Raw genomic sequence first — 23,076 nt, 5'->3', positions numbered from 1 at the left:
CAGAGTTGTGTGTGTGTGTGGGGGGGGTGTCTGTGTGTGTGTGTGTGTGTGTGTGTGTGTGTGTGTGGAGAAAGAGGGGATTAGTGGGTGCTGAGGGAGCGAGGACATGTAGATTGCTGACACAACAGAGGAGCACGCCACCAACAACAGGGAAATGACTAATCTGTTACATTAACAATTGCAGCCAAGAGAATAAATAAATGATAGCATTAATGTGCAGCAGCATTGCAAATGAGATCATGTCCAGGCTCCCCTAAGAGGGCGGCAGATTCACAGCTGAGGCCCGGCAAACTTCTTCCTTTCATCCGAATCAAGCACCCAACATTTTTTTTAACAAGTTCTTTTGAGGTGAAGAGACAACCAGTTAGCCAAGCCCATTCCTCCAAATTGCCACAAATTCACTCTTTGTTCAAGTTTATTTACGTTGCTTCCACAACTGAGGAGGACGTTTATCGCCTCCTCAGCTCTGGCTCCTCGCTTCTCCCCTGACAATTAGACTAGACTGAGCTCTCCAAATCAGCTTGTTTTCACTGGGAGAGCAATTGAAACAGTCACCGCGTTTCCGTTATCAAATGTGTTTAAGTCTTTGTCGATATTCTACTGATATTTAAAAAAGAAGGTATCAAATTTCATCTGTTTATATTTAAACAAAAATAGGTTTGTCCATAAAATTCTGTAACTTAAATTATCAGCATTAGGTTAGCTTAGCTGACTGCCTTGTCGGAAATTATATATATATATATCCAAAGAGTTACTCAAAATATATACATCAGGTGAGATGGGTTTCTAACGTGATGTGCCGTAAACTTGTGAATTGGCGAGACAAAGAAATACAAATTAAAATGTGTTTTTAATTCGATTTTTGAGCATTTCGAATCGGTTCTGAACCCCCAGGATGAGGACGATTCTCTGTACCTTTACCATGCCGGACATGTCACCATCAGCTTTTTGCTTGTGTGTTAATCTCACGCCTGATTAACAGAGCAATAACACAGCTGTCCGGGCTTGTTAGGAAACCGTGGGCTTCCGCGTTACGCTGCGGCTAAACGTGTGTCTATACCTTCATGTGAATGACAACCAGGAAAATATTTACTGAATTCTTGAACTGTTGCATTTTGATCAGACAGTTTCTGTGTTTTACATCTCCTCATAGCTCCACTTCAGTTTGTTCTCTCAGGAAAGGTTGATTGCTGCGGTGCTCACTGGTAAACAATGGACACGCTCACCTGACAGTTACTAATTGCATGCTCTCTTCTTAAAAGGGTAATTCTGGATTTTTGAAGTCTGAAGTCTCCTCTGCCTTCAGCCGACCCCTGCACAGACTGATATTACACAACTAAATGCTGTTTAAATGCTGAAATGAAACACTATTCATTATTATTTTTAATTAACTGTTTAGTTAACAATGTCTCTTGCACTGAAACCCAAATTCCCACCTACGACTCCCAAACTCAACTCCTCCAGACTAGCGGCAGCAGCAATTTAGCAAACACCTGGTGGAATTGTGAATTTGCTGCAACTTCTCAGAGTAGCACTTTACCAAGTGCTGCTTCTGGTAAAAATGTTGTCAAAAGGTTAAAAGAGGAGCCATGTTGTGATGACTTTCTGAAGGCGGAGTTTCACAAAGCGCTGAAGCTTTTAAAGAGACAGAGGCCCAATTTTAAGGGGATGAAAAATAATGAAGTCAAATTTCTTTCATGTCATAGTTGGCATATGTAGCTTTTTTTTTCACATTGCAACTGAACGTAACATGGTTATAGTTAGATAGTGCTACAAATAGCACTATGTGACTGAAAAACATAATTTAAACCCATTTAAAGGATTTCTTAAACATGCCTGAAAGAATGAACACAACACACCAGGTACTTTGAGGAGGGAATTACATTATGGCATCATGTAAAGCTAAACAACTTGACTTTACTTAATACTATTAATATTCAACCTCTCTGGGTTTCTCCATAACGTCTCATCTTCTCATCTCTCCAGCTGTCTCTGTCCACTGTCTTTGTTGTAGTGTTCATTTTTGCTTTGCTGCAATAATGTCACATAATGCATAAAGATCTGTAGATCTGCGATCTGTGTGTCAGAAACTGCCCAACAGGAAGGCAACATATCGATGTTGCTTCTATTTGTAAACCAACAGCACCTCCATGTGGTAGTCTTTCATGTTGCAACACATTTTGGCCAATTATATGCCATGCAATGTTGCCACAAGTTAGAAATATGATTCAGGACTGAACACCCTTCTGGTTTTTAGATTGGAGTTTAAATTAAAAGGCACTTAGTTCATGAAAACGATTACAATATTGGAGAGATGAAATATTAGTTGGAGAGTTGATCTGCAAGAAAATGTCTTTAAGTAAGATCATGCATCAAAGCTGGAAGTGGCTAATTTAAAAATTTCTCTGTTCTTGGGTCGTGTGAATGACCTCAAGCTCAACCTTTCAACACATATCAGGTTGGATCAGCGCAACAGTGAGCCCACCTCATTTTCTTGTATTTTCTTAATAATAATAATGGCATCTTAATACAACAATATTACTAACTCCAATTATTCTTATCAAATATTTAGGATAATAAAAAGATGAAAATTAAACACAAAACAGAAAAATGGAAACAAAAATAATAATTTGATGTGTCACTTTTATACCTTTTTCTTTAAGAGTCCGAAAGAATAAATTTCTTATTAAAGTGATCGCAGGACATAACTCCGGCACAAAATACTACAGTAAGCGAGTCATTGTGGGTAGAGATTGTGTGTTTTTCCAGGAACATGAACGCATCATAAAATCACGAAAAATACAAAAAAGATAAATAAAAAAAAATCAACAATAACAGCAAAACGTGGCAAAAACAAAATAAAAAGCATAAAAAAACATCATAATATATTTAGTTTTTAGGTCTTAAATGATTCAAATTTTATGTTTTATCTACATGTCAGCAAAGGGATCCACAGTTCCCACGGTTGATTTGCAGTGCAGGAACGACCAGCGACAGCAGATGGCGCTGTTTCATTCCCAGTTCAGTGGGATTTAATGGGGGGTGTATTTTAGCTTCAGTTCCAGTGGAGTTTATCCAAAGTTTTAAAACTTTGATATAGTTTTATAACCTAACTCTCCTTTAACAATCTCCTAAACTTTTTTCAAGGCGCTGTTTGTTTGACAGTCAGTCAGTCGGAGCCTTTCACACAAAAGCTGGGGTTTTATGGCAATGATTCTATAGTTTTTATGGACAAATGAGGACTTCATTTATTAATGAGGTGATCATTTGGTTGAGTTGTAATGAACTTTGTTTAAAAAATATATCTTTATATGTATAACTAAATAGCTCAATAATTTTATTCCCCTCCCTTTCCTCTTCTATGTGCTTCTAGGTCTATCATAAAATTGCAGTTTCTGGTTTAAAATGTGACAAAAATGTGTAAAAGTAAAAGCAGTAGAAATACCCTCAATGAACAAGACGCTAAACCAGCAAATGAGTTAATCATATTTAATATATGACATCAGCAGATTAAAATACATGTTTATTATGTACATATATGCAACAAGGGTGTTTGATAAAGTGCCAAATACATTTTTTGTCTTTTTCTTTCTCTTTTTTTTTATATTATTTTAATTTTTTTTTACAAAAAACAAAAACATACATTTGTGGAAGACCATCACACCCGTTGGCCTGGTCCCACAGATTCATTGCTTCGTGATCAGTAGCCGTCCTCTCCGGAAGCTGCGTTGCTCAGTGCTGGTTGTGGGACGTTTTGGCACAACTCAGGTGACAATGTCACAATGGCATAAACACTCGGTGCGATTATTTATTTGTAATCTCCACACGACTGAACATCGACGACATACAATACACCAGCCTGGTAGGTTTTCCACTGTGACGAGGACAGTCTGGGGTCAGAAAACCAGTTTCATTGCTGGAAGTGAGGAGTTCTGGCTGATTCTGTGTGTGAAACAATCTGCTCACAGGTGGAAAACGGGTTCGTATTCAATAAATGATGGCAAGTTACACCTTCCTGGTGGTGTTTTTATAATCTCTTTTCTGAATTTATTTTACACAACGGCGTATTAGGGTTATTGTAGGTACTCCTTTTTGTCTATCTACAATGGCCCTAATATGGTGTTGTATTTTTAAGATCTGCTTTAGAGTTATTATGGTCTATGCGTGTGCGTGCGTGCGTACGTGCGTGTGTGTGTGTGTGTGTGTGTGTGTGTGTGTGTGTGTGTGTGTGTGTGTGTGTGTGTGTGTGTGTGTGTGTGTGTGTGTGTGTGTGTGTGTGTGTGTGTGTGTGTGTGTTATGGTCCTCATCAATGGGACATTAGACGGTGACCAAGAAACAACGCGTGACAGTCTATAACAACCGAAAAACAGGCACACACTTATTTGCATGTACATTATTTCAGCATATATTTTTTTCCTTTAAATTATTCCCAAGAGCTACAAAACGGTTGATTAAACCTCCCCCGGCCCCTAACACTCAGTCTTGTTACTAATTTGTCCCCATTTATCCCAAACGGCAGTGATAGATGCACCGACAGGATTGGAAGACCCCAGTTTCTGTCACTACCTGATGATCTGCTTCCTGCAATGACTTGGCTGCTTAGAAAAATCCAAAGTTTCCTCGCCTCTGATGCCTCACCGTTGGTGCAAAAAATATTGCTCTAAAGAAAAGTCCAATCTGACTTTCAGATAGTAAAGCAGTTAGAGTGCGTTCTCTGGAAAGACGGCTCTTTTTCACACTCGTTCGCGGTCGCTCTGGGATCCTGATTATTCCCCCTTTGGCAGTTTCCTCATTGGTACTTTCTTCAGCTAACTCTCCTCTTCCTTTTGTTCATCATCTTCTTCAACCTCCTGAGGTGCTTCTTCTTCCTCTTCTGCATTGTCCTCTGCCTCCTCGTCTTTACTGTCCATTTCTGTCCCGTCCTCTTTATCGTCTTCTGTGCTGCCTTCAGCTTCATTCTCCTCTGTTTCCTCCTTTACCCCTGCATTCTCTTCCTCCTCTTGGTTTTCCTCCACTTCAGCTTCCTCAATTTCAACCTCATCCTTGTTCACCTCTTCTTTATCATCCTCTTCTTTTTTTTCTTCATCTTGCACACCATTGACTTCTTCTCCTCCTTGCTCTTCTTGAACTTCTTCTAGCTCCTCTTCGGCTTCCTCCCCTTCATTTCCGTCAGCACGTCCCTCTTCTTCCTCCTGTATTCCGTTCTGTTCGCCATTGTGGTTCTCCTCATCCTCTTCTTCATCATCAGCCTGTTTCTGATCCTCCTCTTCAGGGTCGTCTTGCGTTCTCTCCCTGTTGCTGTCATCACTCGTGGCTTTCCGGCTGTTCTTGCCGCTCCTTCGGTACATGTTGTTGTGATTGTTGTGATTGTTGTGCTCCAGCTCCTCGAGTGTGAGTTCAAACTGGAAGCGGTCATGCTGGAGGTGTCTGTCAGGGGGAGGCGAAGGCGACTGAGGCATGGTGCTGAGGTACCAGTCCCTGTTCTCCTCTAAGGTGTCCAGGATCTCCTGGGCGTCTGGGTGCACCAGGTCGGCCCAAGTCTCCCACAAAGGGTGAACAATGTAGTCAATGAAGCCGACCTTGAAAGGAGACAACAGCAAGGGAAAAAAAAATTTTACCCACTATTTTAAGACATGTAAGGAAAGTAGGGCTAAGTATGGAAAAAGTACATCTTGGTGTTGGTATGTGGAGGTTTCATCCTAACTTTCAGATTTCCACCAGAGGGCGCAATAGGACTAAGGCTGTCTTTACTAGAGGGTGGAGATGGACAGGTGCTTTTTCCACACACCTGCAAACAATCCAACCAAGTTCCCACTGTTGAGGACTGCGTGCTAAACCTGGTAGTAAGTGTTAAGTGTTAAACCAAGTGTTACCCCGTTTCTCTACTTTAGAATCAAAAATCTAAATGCACTTTATTGCTCCCCAGGGAGAAATTGCGTATTTGCTGACAAGCTACTCCCATCCAGTGTTAAATATTAGCAAGTAAATATAACAATAGAAATATAAAATATAGAATATGAGTGTGCCATGACAACTAATTTAAATATGACCTAAATATAAAGTAAATTAAATAAAGTATTTACAAGTGTGTACATGGAAATATGTGATTCTCCGCAATGACCAACATGGCGACGCTGATCAAATAAGACGATGCTGTTAACATTTTGTTCTCGTTTAGTCTGATTTTTCTGTAAGATGTGAGAGGAGAGCTGCTGCCTCCTACTGGTGCAAAGCATCAAAATTCAAGCAAATCGTAATGTGCAAAAAGTGCTGGAATCAGAAGCCTTCACATCAGACAAATCTGGCAACACATTCCAGTGAGGAAGTTCAAATTGAGAGGAACCAGCTGTGTGTCAACAGATGAAACTATGATAGATCACATGCGGTGGAAGATTGAGTCTGCATTTGTCAATATCAATATCATCCGATAGAATATTCTAAGATGCTCCGATAGAATATTCTAAGATGCTCACATGAACAATCTCACCATCAACCAAACGATTTCAGATTTTCTCTTCTGGTAAGCCCAGAAGAGAGTGGAAGAGAATTTTTTGAGTGAGCTGATCTTACGTCGTTAGCGCTAGTGTTAACCCAGGTGAAGTTTTACCTGACTCTTCTCCACAGAGGCAGTGTGTTTGTCGCACATGGCGCTGATCTCCATCCCCCTCTCTCGCTCTTTGTCGCCCTGTCGGAAGAACTCCTCCATAATCCTCTCCGTCCACTGCCTGTACAACGGTAGCGGTTTTGTTGGGTTGCTCAGGTCGGCACAGTGGACTATGTTCTTCAGCACCTGCGAGACAAAAAAACAAACAAACATTGAAAGTACTTTTTTCATCTGTTTTCATTACATTTCCTTTAGATGAATGCACTGACACAGCCGAAGGTTAAAGGCATTTCAGGCATCAAAACTGGCATGAAGAACATTTTCATGCCACCCTACCTGTATCCTCTCTGTGTAGTGATCCAGCAGCAAAACACCTGAACTCGTCACCTTCTTGGTTTCCACCATGGTCTTCAGATCACCCAGTAGTGTCATGTGTTTAGACATGTCTGTGGCCAACACCTGCACACCGACAGTCAGTTAAATCTTACTCCTCTTTTCATTGTTTGGTTATTTGTGTAATATGAGACAGATAATCTTTGAAAGGAGCAAGCTCCTCCACCTCCTCCCTGAGCTACTATTGGAGTCCAAGGAAATGCACTGGTCCCAGTCAAAACCAACCAATCAAATCCAGAAGGAAGGTCTTAGCGCTGTCAGTCAACTTTGTGTACACGCTGCTAAATGTGCTAAAGGAGGAGAAACAACTTTGCGTTCCAATAAAACTGTTTACCTGCTGTCATTGGTGGCCATGCTAACTAGCTTTAGCATTTGTGGCAGATTTAATGTAGCAAAGAGCAGGTGAGAGGATGTGAGCAGCGCATATGCGATGGTGACTGACAGCACTCAGAGACTCCTCCTGATTCTACTTGGTTGCAATAACTAACTTTGCTGTCCTCAAAACTATTGCAATAAATGATAATTGTTTTTAAGACAGTTTTCAAGCAATATTTTGATAACGGCATAATAATGCAAGTTTGCCTTCTCAAAGATCAATAGACTTTAATTTTGCCCAGATCACTCCACACTGGAACTGAAAAACATTTCAAACATAGAAAATAAAACTTGAGGACCAAAAATAATAAATAAAATGGAAATAAGAACCACACACAACCAAAACCCGAATTAAAGTGGATTAAGAAGTGTCTGTAATATGTCCCTTGAAAAAATATTGATCATCAAAATGGTATAGATCGAGTTCATTTTAATTTACCATGCCATTAGGTGGTTAATTGCTTACTGGGACAGGCTTGTTTATGTATAGTACTTCACAAAATCTAATTTGAACAAAGTGGCATCACCAAAGAGTTCATTTCATAGATCAGTGTGAAATGATCAGTGTGAGATGACATAGATCAGTGTGAAACTTAAACACAGAAAACCAACACATGTAACCTGAAAGCGTCCAAAGACAAGTTGGATTCCTGTAGCATTGTAAGGAAAGACAGAGAGTGTCTGTGTTGTTGGGTGTGTGTTGGGTGTGTGCTGGTTTTTTAATCGAGGCCCTGACCATATCGATGACGAGTTTGCGCAGGCTCTGCCGCTGCCTCTTGGTGAGGTTCTGGAAAATGTCGCAGTTCTCCTGATGCAGGAGCTTGAAGCCCACAGCCAGGTGGTGGTTCTCCAGGACCGACTCGTCGTTGTACATCAGCGCCAACTCTGAGTCTGATTGGGAAGAGGAGGAGGAGCTGGGCGTGAACACCAACGGAACAACATATGAGGCACTATGCTGCGGTGCGCTCACTGGTGTTGATGAGGAACTGGTTGGAAACTCCGGGGTGGTCGACATCGTGGATGGCTGCGGCGAACAGAGCGGCGAGGATCTCCAGGTCGGTGAAGGCGGCCTGGCGGGATAAAGAAAGAGAAGAATACAGAATGAGCTTCGCCAGCTGCATTTTTAATTCAGCTGCTGCACAACTGATTCTGCTGTTGCCATTTTGCAAACTGGCATGAGAACCACCAAGTGGAGGATGGAGTGACGAAATTTGCCGATGTAAACTGTTTATATGCGGGGTAAAAAATCCATTTCACATCAGTTTGAAAGGCTAATAAATAGGTTAATAAACTGAGTAAATTTCAAATCGGTTTGGGCCGATTAACCTACATCCAGAGCCGGCGTGGAGAGGAGCACATGTGTGGACTGGGCAACATCTGCAGCATGGAGGCTGTTGTGGTAAGCTACGTTTCCATGGTAATGGTCCTCCAGGGTCATCAAGTATGTGACAAAAGTGTCAACAGGGATTCGAAATGTTTTCAGGAGCTCACGTTCCTGGTGAGGTAAGCAAAGAAGGAGATAGAGCCTCAAAAATGAAACAAAATAAAACAAAGTTTTAAACATCACAAAGACAGAGACATTTCGGAGACTCTGCTGCTTTTTACCTGGAAAATGGCGTACATGATACAGCTGAGTGGCCTGTTGTTGGAGAACTCTGCTACTTTGAATATATTGAAACTCCACTTGTTTAGATCCTCCAGTTCCTGTTCCAAACATGACAAAGTCACAAAAAATGATTTTATCATCTGGTCTTAAAACTCTAAAAAAATAAATAAATAGAAAGTGTAGCATCTTAGAAGTTCTGGTTTTTCAGACCAGATATATGTGAACTTGAATCCTATGACGTTTGTGCAATAATGTGGCTCAGACCAGTGTCTCTTAAAGTGGAGATCAACAGGGAGCGCTGAGAGGGCCTCAGGAATTTGGAGGGAAGATGAGAAAAAAAATTAATCACATACATTTTTTTTTTATCTTAAGCTTTTCATCATATATATATATATATATATTAATAACAGTTAAAATAATTGGTTTAAGTGTTATTTTCTGACTGGTTGCCAGTCAAATTCGACAAGCTGCCAACAAATGGAAAAGTGGAGGACACTGCTGCAAAAACATCATAAGAACTGTGGGAATAAAATAAATCACATGTTTAATAGAAAACATTACATATTTCCTCATAATCAAAAGAGGAAATTTTGATGAAAAATTTTATTATCTGGTAATAAAGTCCTAATATTTTATAGGATAAAAAAATCCCACCGCAGAACTCATGGCTATCTAAAATCCAACACTATGAGGCAGAATTTAAATGTAATAATTGCTGAATAAGGAATTTAAAAACGCACACTAAAGGTTGACGTTTCTTTACATATTACGACGAAAGGCACCTTGGCGAGCTCGTCCTCGTGGTCTGTGTTGACCCCAAAGCGAGGCATGGAGGCACTGGAGAGGCTGGAGCTGTGGGACAGTTTCCTCACTCCACTGATGTGACTCATGGATTTGTCTTTGAGCGTTGGAGATGGGATTTCCACCTCGTTCTGCTTGTCTGCAGGGGGACAAAAAGAAACGGATTCGTAGCTAAAGAAACCACAGCAACTATGGAGCTCCTTTAATTTCAACCAGTCGTAAACATGGCGACAGACATTTGGAATCGTGATCCGGCTCACCCAGAAAAGTGCTGGAGATGTATTCTGACACCTGGTTCCCAGAGCGACTCATCTCTGACAAGTGAGACAGTTCCCTGTTCAGCATCCTCTTAAACTGCAGCAGAATAAGAGCAGAACAAAGGGCAGTCTTGGTCAAAATGGTACTTTTATATCTTATAAAATGCATGTTGCGTTTTGATTTTTATGGGGCAAATTGAGAATTGGGCAATATGAAATAGAAGCTATCAAGGATTTTGATAGTAGCAGATATGGGTTGTGCAATAATGTTTGTTGTGTATAATCTCCATTTAAAAAATGCATATACCAAAGAATTTATGACAGTAAAACCAAATATTTACATACCCTGTACAGACAAAACCTTAACCGTTTTTTGTCAGCTTCATCAAACCTATACCAGAAGCTCAAGTTTCTTTTCTTTTTCTTTCCGTTTCCTGTATGATTTGGGTCAAAATCTCTGTTGCCTTCCAGTAGTTCCTCACAGTAATTTGCTCTAATTGTGGCCCTTTCCTTCTGACAGAATGTTTTGACTACATGTGTTGTCATACATGATAATCCAGTAGTTCAATTAGGGAATTAAGTTGCAATTTTCGCTACATTTTCAGCTGCTGCGATTTTTAAGAGTCCAGTGAAAAACCTTTTCACCTCCTTGCCTGTGGTGGCGCTGCACCAAGAACTACTGAAGGAAGCTACAAAAACCTCAGAAGAAAAAATGAACGCAACTTCCTTCTTTAGACAATGTTAAGTAAAATGGAATAGCATCACATTTTAGTGGTTGTCGCTGGTAAAGGACCATGAGCCATTTCTCCCACTAAGAATAGACTCACATGTTTGTGTAAGTTGTAGTTACCCAGATTGCATTGCGCAATGCAGTCTACTTCCGGCGTTAGGAGCAGTCTCCAGTCAGCTTGCATCCACATGTACATTTGAGCCACACCAAAGTTCACTTCAACCAAACATAGGTTTGTAGCAGTGACGTGTGGTGAGGTTCATAGCTGGTGAGGCACTGACTTCATCATAATCAGATTTACAAATGTAGACCTCCTGCATGTTATTTTTTGCATAAGGAAATTTCACATGCGGAAATCAGTTCGTACATTAAATGTTTTTTAGCCATTTTATTGGCGACGTACAAACAGGAGGAACATGCTCCCATAGAATGGCAGCCAGTGCAGTTGGCCAGAGGTTGATCAATCCCAGGACAGGCTCAACTCACTGCTGCCTCACCAGCTTCACATTTGAATGATAAATTAAGAAAATTCAGCGATTTTGAAGAAAGAATATAGTAAGAATTAGTTAAGCTAAATGAAAAATAGTTACTTCATATTACAATCTATAGGGTGAAAAAAGCAATATAAATTATTTTATCATTATATTTTATTTTTCTATGATGACAGGTGAGGCTTTGCCTCAACTGCCTCCTCTGACCACAGGTCACCGGTTTGTAGGAGGACCAGAGTTCATGTTTTTGTTCAGAGTTTGATTACACCTCCCCAAATAAACCCGACTTTCTAAGCAGACAAATAGAGTTGGATTAAAACAGACTCAACATGGCCGGAGTGAGGCTAGTAGGAAACCTTGCTTGCACGCACCATTTCATTAAGCTCTAAATACTTTTCATTCCAAACATAGCCCTACATTGACAGTAAAAGTCATCCTGTGGATGTGTGGTCTACAGGGTCAGAGACATTTCCCTACCTTGTTGGAAGCCATTTCGCTGACGGAGCGGTGCGTCTGAATGGTCTCTAGCTGGTCCAAACACCAGTCCAGCTCCTCCAGTGTGTCCAGGGCCAGCTGTTGGTACTGCTGGTCTGAGAGTGTCCCCCTGGGGCTGACACACACTCCCCCTAAAGGAGACCTCCTGGAAACACAGAGAGATGATCAGATCAGAGAGAAGACTGCAGACTGGACTAATTACTGGGAGATTTTCCACAACCTACTTCAGTTGTGTATTGAAATACATGCACTGGCCAGATAGAATAGCATTAAAAATCAGTTTTAGTCATATACTGCAATGTTTTTACATGTTAAATGTATCGCTATGACATGACATTACATTAGGCAGATAATCTTTGAAAACATCAAGCTCCTCTGCCTTCTCCCTATGGACTTATTGTTATCTGAACTAATACATCACTCACTCAGAAACAACCAATCTGAGCCAGGAGGAGCTCCGATTGGCAGGCAATCAAGCTCATGTACGCGCCGCTCACAATGTCTCCTTTTCTCTCTGATACTGCTAAAGCTAGGCAGCGTGGCGACCGATAACTGTGAATAGTTTTCCTGAAACAGTAAATAGTTTTTTTCGCCATTAACATATTTAGCAGCACATACACAAGATTGATTGGTGCACTAAGAGCTTCCTCCTGGCTCTGATTGGTTGTTTTTGACCGGTAAAGATACCTTTCTTCAGACAGCAATTGTAGCTCTAGCAGAACTACAATCTTTTCATAGATTATCTGTTTGATATTATTATGGCAAGACATTGAGACATTTTGAACAAATATACAAAAAGAAAATACTTCAAAATTATATACTGCAGTTTTAAATTATGTTGAAAAAATAATTAAAAATATATATGTAAGAAATTGTAGTAAAACTTCTTACTTGTACTCAAACAAAAACAACACTTTCTGCTGATTAGCTGAAGAATAGCAGAGCGCCGTTCTACACTAGAAGTAATTTCTACAAGCTTGGAAAGACGCTCTGTCCCTTTATGTCATACATCAACGTCAAACCCAAAGGAAGCCTATTTGTCAAATCTCTATGAATCATGAGGATAATTCTGAGCTTTTGCTCGATAGGCCCTTTGGTGTCATGACTCACTCAGAGTAGGTCACTCCTAAAACAGATACAAATACATAGCTTTCAGAAAGTCCCGCTACAATTTGGAAGCAATAATATTCACCGATGTAAACCCTGACTTTTCACACAAATCAAATGGACCAGTTCACCTGCTGCTAGATGATCATTTCTCATCAAGCTGTAGCTGAATGAGGGATTTCTACTTTTAATTAGTCTGTCGGATGAGATGTGATTCATATACTGAAAGATAAGAAAAGTCAAATACCAACATATTTTATCGCCGAGGTCTGCTTTTGGTTTGTAACAACAACCATAGAACAAAATGTTGCCAGTTCCAATAGTGCTTGTTTCCAAGTGGCGCTTGCATGCAACAGTTGCTTTTATTAATATTGCAGAGTTTTTACTCCATTTATTAACCTTAAAGGTGCAGTATTATGTGTTTTCCAGTGACATAATGCCAGTTTCACACAACATGGCTCCTCTATTTACCCTTTAACAACAATTTTACCAGCGTTGTAGTGAGAAGTATAGCTAACATAATGAGCTCAGCAGATGTTCAGTTCTACCAGCTGTTTGCTAATTGCTCCTGGCTAGTCTGAAGGAGCTGAGTGCGAGAGCTGCACTTTGAATGGAAGCTTGGAAAGTTGAGCTCAGAGGAGGAGCTGCACCTTGAAGGCGGAGCTAGGTCCACCCAGACATTTTGCACAGATGAATGGTTGCCAAGGGAGATCAAAGGATTTGTCAAACATCAAGGCAAAACCCCAAGAATATTTTTGATGAGGCAATAACGATGTAAAGCTCGTAAAAGCCACTTTTCCATAATACTGTCCACTTAAAGGTATGTTTTAGTGATAAGAAGCGCTCAGAACAACAATCCAAATTTACACAAAAGGAAAATATCATAAGACATCTCCCAGAGCATTTATATTTCACAATTTTTAATTGTGTGAGCTGATAATTTAAGAGAAGTTTGGTTCCTACTTGACTATTGGTGTGGAGACATTGGCGAGGATGGTAAAGTTGCTCCGTACTGATCGCAGACTGGCCAGTACCTAAAATCATCAGACAACATCACAGTATCATTCATTCTGAAAAGTAAAATAAAATGCCTTGCAGCATTGGATTTTCACAACCAGTCATATTTTGTCAAACTCACTTGAGCAAAAGGTGTGACAATGAAGTCTTCTGCTGTGTGCCTAAAAGGAGGAGGGACAGTTGGAAAAAAATGACAAAGACAACAGAACTGATGGGAACACAGTACAATCTCTACTGTGTTTGTTTTTTTTAAGCCCACCCTTCGCTGGCGAGGGAAGAATTACGGGAGACGGCCTTAGGGGACATGTCGTAGTCCGAGTCAGATCTGTAGAGGAAGGACTCTCTTCTCTGGCCCTGAGGCAGTGAGGTGTTCAATGTGCGGCTCGGACTCTGGGAGCCCAGAGGAGTGTGAGCGGGAGACACTCCATTCTCTGCTTCATTACTGAAGTAAAAAGAAAATATCAAGTCAAGCTTGGGAAAAAAAAGTATCAAGAAGCTGTTTCTTGGGGGCCTGGCGGTTAAAGTATGCGGTACCTGTCCGTATCTGCTTGTGTGATGGAGATGCGAGGAGGAATGCGGAGAGGAAGCGTTGTGGGACGTGACATATTGCTCAGGATGTCGGGGGAACGGGTGCGATCTCGAGGGCGGAGCCAGCAGGGCACCTGACGAGACATTGATGGAAGCATTGTGACTAAAAGATGGCAAGAAAGTTGAGATTCTGAGGGCGTGGAGTGAAGCCATTATGCTGTTTTATTCTTGCTCGAAACTACACCGGGTTTGACATCAACAATTACACAGTCCACCATTTAGCTCCCAAATTTCTAACTTTTCTTGCTTTATAGAGATGATCAGAAAATGAACTTAATGAAATATTTACGTTTTCGCTCTGTTTTAGAAACTTAACATGCTAAAATGAAAAGTTGCATTATCTATCGATATCCATTGAAAGTTAGGTCTGGGCGATATTGGCTGAAAAAAGTATCACAATATAAGAGTTTCATATGAGTCAATATCAAATGCTACCAATAATGATAATTATTGATTAGTTTTTGTTTTGGGTATCTGAAATATTGCCAAACTGGTGTCGTGATCTTTGTTTTATCCAGTTTTCTCTCCACGTTATTGTTTTTAAATCTTTGAGCAGATATTAGGCACGATGGCAAAACCTGAAACTGATGCTGCACAACAGGTTGTTGCTAGGTGACCAAAGAGTGAGTTAGTTGATGCCACCAACCTTGCTTAAGTTGAGTAGGTAAAGTTGTTGCTCTGCCTACATCTCCCACAGTGCTGTGTGGTTCTGGATCTATTTATTTTCTGAAATATTTATCATAATAGATATTGTAATTGATTAATAGATATTGTTATTGTCCAGCCCAAGCTAAAAGAGAGCTAAACCTAAGTTGTTAGCTGAGGTTTGGCTCTATTTTACCTGAAGCTTCAACTAAAATAATCTAAGCTATTTTAGATATAAAATATGTATTGTTTTGGAGCCCAAGTCGCAGAAACTTTGACCGTGGCTTCAATTGAGTGATCCTGACTCATCTCATCGACTGAGATGCAGATTCTACATGTTGGTATTTAAACGGTCAAAATGTGTGTTTGTGTGCTCCCCCAGTCACTTCACTTCATCACACTTTAAGACATGGCGTCTAAATAAATTTAAAATGATAGCTGTCAGAGGGTGAACAGGATGGGCTGGGTTGGCGGTCGGTAGTGCTTCACGGTTCCTTTAAGCTCCATGCCCTCCAGGCACGTTAATGTGACCGCTCCGGTCTCCCTGTACCTGGAGACTGGGAGACAGTCTTCTAGTCCGTCCTCTGCGCAGCTCAGACCCCAGCGTGGCCCCGGACGTGTAGGATCGGCTGTAGCGAGACGACTCCGCCTTCTCCACAGCATCTGTTACATCTAATTCATTCCCCTGTGAGACAAGAGGGACGTGAGGTGAGGAGGGAAGCGAGGCAGATCGTTGTGCAGCACAAACTGAAAGCCATGAGAAATTCATTTGTTGCAAATATGAGCTGATTTGCTTAAAAGTGGATACAACTTCAATGGTAATGCATAAATTAGCAATGAATGCGTGTGTGAGTGAGAGAGTGACTGTGCATGTGTGAGGCCACGTATGTGTGTGTGTGTATGTGCGCGTGTGTGTGTGGGTGTGTGTGTGTGTGTGTGTGTGTGTGTGTGTGTGTGTGTGTGTGTGTGTGTGTGTGTGTGTGTGTGTGTGTGTGTGAGAGAGAGAGAGAGAGAAAGCCCCTCAACAGACTCAGCTCTAAGAGGCTGATCTGCACTGCAGCACCGTAGCAACAAAACACTAGGGGAATGGTAGCAGTTGCTAGGCAACAGTGCCGTGTTGCGTTTGATGTCGTCCAGACCCAGATGTGGATAGATGCTCTCAGCCACCCGCATGTACAGTGCGTGCAAACACACACACACACACACGCACAGACTCAGAAACATATGGTCACCTCATTAGCATAATCAATGACTGAGCATTTGAATAATGCATGATTTAAAGTCACCTTTGAATAGAAGAAGGCTGATTAACACTCATTTAGCAGATGCTCATTTATACAAGGGTGCGGGATAATAATTGTACTCCCCCTTGTGGTGAGGGATTGACAGAGCAACCAAATTCAACAGTAACGTCATCCAAGCAGCGGCATCTACAAAAATTACTCTTATAATTAGATACTAAATTTCCACTTCTTGTTTTGTTTATGTGTAAGGCAGAGTTATTACTGCAGCACAGCTAGCTGCTAAAAGAGTCTAGAATAGGCTTGACAAGAACTGTTTCTTCGAAGAGAGTTTTTATTTCTTCAAAAGCTCGTAAGCAAGAATATGATACAAATGGTTATTTGAGAAATGATATGTAGATATGTAAATTGTAGTCATTTTTAATTGAACTTCCATTGGGCTCCAGAAATGAAGACTGAAAAAAAAAGTACAAAGCATAACACTTTTAAAATTATTAACAAATTCTGTGTGGGATGCAAAACACACTTTATGTGCTTCTCTCTGATCCACCTACTTAAATTTCACGTTAGTAACAACTTTCTGATTTTAATCTTCTGAGCTCAAAAGTCAGAATTATTTTGTTTTTTCCAGTGGCCCTAGTCAGTAATGTAAAATTATTGTTTATTTTATGGTGGGGATTTTTCTAAGTCAACATATTATGAAAAATTTAGCCCTTTTTTTACGGAAACCCTCTTGATACAAGAAAATTAGAAAACAGACATTCATCAATTAATTGTTAGTTGACCGGCAAGATCAGTCAACTTTAGATTAAGTCATTAATCGATAACTTGAATCCCTGGTGCGCAACTAATAATTTTACAACATTTGTCATTGTAAATTGATTAGTATTCACATTACTTTAAGTTTCTGCCAAATAAACATAATCAGACAAAATACACGTTAAAAATGAATGCTTTTTGAAATCAACATACCTTGTCTCGGAGGGGCTGCCATGAAAGTTTATCATTGCTTTGTGAAATACAAACCCCCATACTGAATCACGAATAGGATGCTCATGGTTGTCTGTAACTTTCTTGGTTTTATGTAAATCCTTCTTTGCATCATCATCTCCAGAGGTTCCTCTGTAGCAACCAGGTCAGAACTAGAACAGAATCAGCCTTTTTCCTCAGGTTGTTGAGCCTTTTTAAGTTCCAGGCTCTGATGCTGTTGCCCCAACAGATGTGGGCAGCTTTACTGTGCACACGAAGGTATTTAAACTCCTCCACCACCTTTACTTTTTCTCACATGATGGAAGTAATGTCAGACCTAATTGTTCCTCTCAAAATCTACTGTCATCTCTATTTTCTTCACATTCAAGATGAGATGACTGTTCCTGCACTATGTCTCTCTGCACTCAGAGAGGCATAGTGCAGAGAGACACACTCTGAAGTGTCGTCACACCTGGTGTGACGACACCTAACGACTACAGAGTCATCTGAGTATTTCTGTGGGTGGCAGGGCTCTGACTTGTGCTGGAGTCAGAGTGAAAAGGTCTGGTGAGAGTACAGATCCCTGTGGTACGCCTGCGTTGCTAAACACCTGGCAACACACATGACCCAGCAATCTCACAAATGCTGATAAGTCTGAAACAATTGTCCATAAAAGTAATTTCTCTAGCAGAAAAAGAGGAATCAGACTTTAAGAAAAGAGAGAACTTATACCAGCATTTAAGGAACAGAGCTTTTCCAACAAAGCAGTGCTATTCTAGAACGTATATATGATCTTATGTTATCTTTTTATTTAATTATTAGTGTAAAAGATTTCTGGGTGTTTTTTTGTTAAACTAAAATGCTTTTTATAGTTAATAACAATTGCATTGTAGCTTTCTCAATTGCAACTGAATCAAATAGCCTGTCACTGACAGCTGGGATTATAGGCAACGAGTGACTTAAAGAGGCAGTGTTATGATTTTGTCCAGGCATACCATGACATTTTATAGCACAATCAAGTAAATATGTTGAGTTGTTACAGAAATGTTACATATAAAATGTTATATATTGAATATGACTGATAGGAAATTTGACTTCATAATATGATGCCTTGAAATTGGGCCTCTGCCTCTTTAACAACTCCAACTCTTTCTCAGTGCACTTCCAGGAAGCCATCACATCACTCCTTTATTAAAGATTTGACCAGCGATGCACTGAGAAGTTGCTTGTAAATTGAACTCGTGCAGTTCTTCCAGGTGTTTGCTAATTGCTACTGGCTAGTCTGAAGGAACTGAGTGGAGCAGGGCTCCTCAGTGAGGCGGAAGCTCTGAAGCTTGGAAACTCCAGCTCCGGGGAAGAAGGTGTGCCTCAAAGGCGGTGCTAAGTCCAACCAGGTGTTTTGCACAGCTGAATGGTTGCCAAGAAAACAGCCTGCATTTTTACAAGCCATTTTATCAAGTTAGATAAAATGCTGACTTGGACTTTACACAACATTCAGTCATTGACCCATTCACACAGTATTTTATAGCCACAACTAGACTGATAGAAGCCAGGCTCTCACAAAATCAGCAACACAGAACCTTCTTACCAACACAAGCGGGAAACGTGGGTGAAATGTCTCGCCCAAGCACACAACAACTCGATGGAAAACCAGGGGAAGGAACCGGCAACCCACCTGAGGCAAAAACTACAAAGAGCTCAACACATTTCTTCCACCCTATTTCCTTGTTATTGGTTTTTCTTAAATACTTATGATTTTTTTAGGATAACACAATGAAACTGTTATAACGATGTTACTGTGATAAGCCTAATTTCACCTCACTATGAACTCGGCTCTTTTCTTATTTATGACTCTTTTCTAGTTAAATACTTTGCAGTCATGTATTACAGTTTCCAATATATAAGATGATACTTTACAGAGCAAATGAGAGAGGTAACTAATTGTAGTATTTAAATAATGTTGATTCATGAAATCATTATCATTACAGAATGCCTACAAATCAATGTGTTCTATTGTTGCTCTATTGTTGACCCGATGAATATCCAGGACAGATGGAAACGGTGTACATGAATAAATTCTCCCACTGTAAAGAACCTCGCTCTGCTTTTATCCTTTAGTTAAGAACATTTGAAGGTCGACAATGTCAATTGTAGATGTGACTCCTGATTACATACACAACAGAATCTTCACTGTTGTGCAGCTTGCTGATACAGGAAGGTAGTTTTTCTTGCCACATAACTTTTTACTAAATATAAATAAAAGTTACACAATTTGAGCGCTAAATATTCACAACCCAGCTGTTCTGGCAGCCAGAATCTCCGAACAATACATTTTTTAAAATTATTGTTTATGTTACCTGTCTCACCTCCTCTCCAGTCACCGACAGCACGCTGCGGCTCTTCTTCATTCTGATTGGCTCGTTCTGGGCCCCAGGGCGGAGCGTTCCGGAACCCAGGCAGCAGAGCAGGTGGAGAGCCAGGACCGGAGAGATCAGAGGTCACCGCAAAGCTCGAACCGGGGTCAGACCGGGTCAAAACCGGCCCCCATTGGAGCTGAGTCAGCCCAGCTAACAGCAGCGCCTGCACTGTCTCCACAGTCCAACTCTTTAGATGGACCAAATCAGGTGTATTTCTGCTGTAAAACAGTAAAGGGGCATTTATCTACCCCTCAGAGGCTCCAAGGTGCAAAAAATGTGGGCTTTTTACCCCAAAGCCAAAATCAGAGGCAAAGGAGTTAAAAACAATTGTCATCCCGTTAGATGAGCCTGTGGAACATCCAGATAAAAATACCAGACGACGCCACCAAAGGTACCATCATCTCCTCAGATTCTTCTTGGCACGTATCCGGCTCGAAGAGTGGATCACATGATGGCTACGGTAAATGAATCCTGCCAGCCAGTCGTTTTCCAAACCATCCAGAATCCAGGAGAAGCTTAAAAACTCTGCAGCAGGTCTGTAACGTCGCTCAGGTTGGCTTTCCGTAAGAGGACCGGTCACTTGGATCCAATCTCGGCTGGGCAAGTCTCTCTGGATATTGCTGCCTCATCTGGGACATCAAATTCCAAACTCCTGATTTGATTTGGCGAAAGACATCCTTGAGTCTTCTCCTTAGGCATAGCAAAACAAAACAAAAAAATAGGAGTTAGCATAGAAATAGAGCTAATAAACCGGTTTTATCTTTGTGTTTTTATTAATCAATAGTGTAGCTACTCTTCTGCTTTCATACAGTAAAATATTTTCTGTAACATATTACAAGATAAAGCTTCTCTCCACTCAACTCGTACAGCATCAAGATTTAAATTATTGTTTTTGTTCAATTAAAGTGTTTGAAGGAAAGGCAGCAGGACGTCCTTCGTTTCCCTTCAACCTCTCTTTACAAGATCAGTTTCAGTTTCTCATATGGATCAATTTCATGATCCAGAAATTCAGAACGCTGCTGCTGGTGTTCTCATTAAAACCAGAAAGATAGAGCACATCTCTCCCAGTTCTAAAGTCCTTACGCTGTCACTCAGAGACTAGACTTTAAAATATATCTGTTAGGTTATAAATTACTGTACGGCTTAGTACCAAAATACATTAAAGGTCTGCTGATGTTTTGACTAGAGCTTTTGACAAAATGTAATGGTTATTGCTTGTTCCATAATTTGTTGCTGAACTATGTTTTAACTACCTTTTAACAACTTTGGTGCTGAAATAAGCTACACAATCTTAACTTCATCAAATGCTACATTTTGAAACATCCGTCAGTTCTTATAAATTGGTTGTTTCATTATAGGTCAAAATTTTGACTTTATTATTTCTTAAACCTTTTGCCCTGGTCTTATCTTCATCGAAAAAGGAAGGAAGTCCAATTGCATTCACCTCAAGTACTTGTGATTATTTAAAAAATATTAGGATTTTTCCTCTAGGCTGTTGGTCATATTAAGAATAATCTGTGGACATTTTCATTTCTGCACTAAATTTTAAAGAAACACAGCGACAAGTCCCTTATTTGCTTGGTGAAGGTAGATGCATTTCCACTACAAATGTGTGAAAAATAAAGTCAATATTTGTTAATGTCCAAAAAAAAACACAATTTAGTAATTTCCATTAAATAAGGAATGCAATTTAAATCACACATGAATAAATGTCTTCATGCCATAAGTTATTTAAAAGTATAGTGTGCCATTATCCTCCTCCCACTTCCTGTTTTCTTCTTTGTGGTTTGAACCAGTGGCAACATCTGGTTGTTGAATAGGTGCAAAAAAAAAAAGTGTTTCCATTGCAGTTATATAAAACAAACATAAATTGATACGGCCAATAAAATCACACCTTAGAGCTTAAACGGGGTTTCGAAGAAGGCGTGTTTCCATTGAGCAAATATCTTGTTTTTGTTTTTTTAATGCCAAATTGGGCGATGATACTGCTGTGTTTCCACTATAAATGTGTTCAAAACTTTGTCAATATTCGCTAATGTCGAAAAAGACCACAATTTCGCAATTGCGGTGTTTCCATTAAATTAAACAACGCTATTAAAATTACACGTGAGTAGGTTTGTCCAAGAAACGTCTTAAAACATGCTGCGCCATCCCCCTCCTACCACTTCCTGTCTCCATCGGATTACTCCGGTGGCAACATCCGGTTATTGACAATGTGGGGGTGGGGGGGAAGTGTTTCCAATGCAGTTATCAATTTCTATACAACCAACAAAAACGAGTTCGATTTCTCTTTCTTCCTTTTTTAATTGTTTCCATTAAGTGAATTAACTTTCGAAATGTGAAATGGCGCAATGGAAACTGCGCTCACTCTGAACTTGGGGAAATGTTCTGGACTGTGGTGGGATTTTCAGAGCTGATTCTGGGGAGATACTGCAACACCAGAGTTCTCTGATGTTATATTATTACTCCGAGCAATCCGCGTTGACCTAATTCCATTGGATGGGACAGATTCAGCATATCACATATCAGCATAAAATACACATAGTGGTAGAAGCGACTTTTACCAGGGTCACAGAGAACACACCCTCCCAGGGAAAAAATTAATTAATAAATAAATGGGGGTAGATTTGGGGGTGGGGGGATCTTCACAGCAGAGTCAGTGGAGATGCACAGAGCGATAACAGGTCTGAGGAGAAATCAACAAATGCATAGTGACACAGTGACATATATATGGACAGACAACAAGGAAAACGAGCACATACTGGCAGGCACACACTTCCATCTCCAGCGGCTTACAAAACCAAGCGGCGCTGCAGCAACATGCATCTCGACCACCAACCTGCTGTTCTGTTACCAAACACTCAAAACGTGAATGAGGAGCAAATAAATAAATAAAAATGGACCGTGCATACATGAGAGGGAGGGTGGGGGGAGTGGGAAGGGGGCGGCTGTCCTGCTTTCATGTCTGCACACATACAGCAACAACAAGAGATGCGTGTGTGTGTCAGCAAAGCCACACGTGCACACATACAACCCCACACACGCGCAGGATGCAGGAATAATAATAATGGTGGGGGGTGGGGGGGAAGACACTCACCTTGATCGCCTGAAGATCAATGGGAAGAAGGGCTGGGCCTTGTCTTGCTTTTACTTGTCTCCTTCAGTCTCTGTCTCCTGTTCGTCCGCCTGTCTGTCTGCAGACATTGCAGTGTATCACCACGGAGAAAGAGAGGGAGAGAAAGAGAGAGAGAAACCACTCTCCGTTCTCATGAATATCCGCGGCTTCACCAGCTTCCCTCCTCCCTCCCGATCTCCCTCTACTCTCCCCTGCCACAGTGG

The 23,076-nt window shown here is 40.7% G+C and overlaps 1 protein-coding gene across 4 annotated transcripts; it reads right to left on the bottom strand.

Annotated features, from left to right (window-relative positions):
- Positions 1 to 3,475: 3,475 nt before the first annotated feature.
- On the bottom strand, positions 3,476 to 23,046 carry LOC129376918 (cAMP-specific 3',5'-cyclic phosphodiesterase 4B-like). Of its 4 annotated transcripts, none has more exons than XM_055056600.1 (17): positions 22,835 to 23,046; positions 19,678 to 20,427; positions 15,661 to 15,795; positions 14,412 to 14,539; positions 14,137 to 14,319; positions 13,999 to 14,038; positions 13,824 to 13,894; positions 11,736 to 11,898; positions 10,041 to 10,134; positions 9,720 to 9,919; positions 8,979 to 9,077; positions 8,704 to 8,868; positions 8,344 to 8,443; positions 8,110 to 8,264; positions 6,942 to 7,064; positions 6,609 to 6,791; positions 3,476 to 5,580 (listed from the first exon to the last, which is right to left on the bottom strand). In XM_055056600.1, exons 2-17 carry the CDS (start codon positions 19,726 to 19,728, stop codon positions 4,810 to 4,812), a joined length of 2,661 nt encoding a protein of 886 aa, XP_054912575.1. In that variant the 5' UTR covers positions 19,729 to 20,427; positions 22,835 to 23,046; the 3' UTR covers positions 3,476 to 4,809. The 4 variants fall into 4 exon arrangements, with proteins under 4 accessions (XP_054912575.1, XP_054912577.1, XP_054912578.1 ...); XM_055056602.1 differs by having other exon boundaries at positions 9,762 to 9,919; XM_055056603.1 differs by having other exon boundaries at positions 9,762 to 9,919; positions 19,687 to 20,427.
- Positions 23,047 to 23,076: the final 30 nt, after the last annotated feature.

Source organism: Poeciliopsis prolifica, unplaced genomic scaffold, assembly GCF_027474105.1.
Source record: "Poeciliopsis prolifica strain line A6 unplaced genomic scaffold, Auburn_PproV2 SCAFFOLD045, whole genome shotgun sequence".
In the NCBI taxonomy this organism is placed as follows: Eukaryota; Metazoa; Chordata; class Actinopteri; order Cyprinodontiformes; family Poeciliidae; genus Poeciliopsis; species Poeciliopsis prolifica.
The sequence above is the reverse complement of the archived record's forward strand: the minus strand, read 5'-3'. Positions and strand labels throughout refer to the sequence as shown.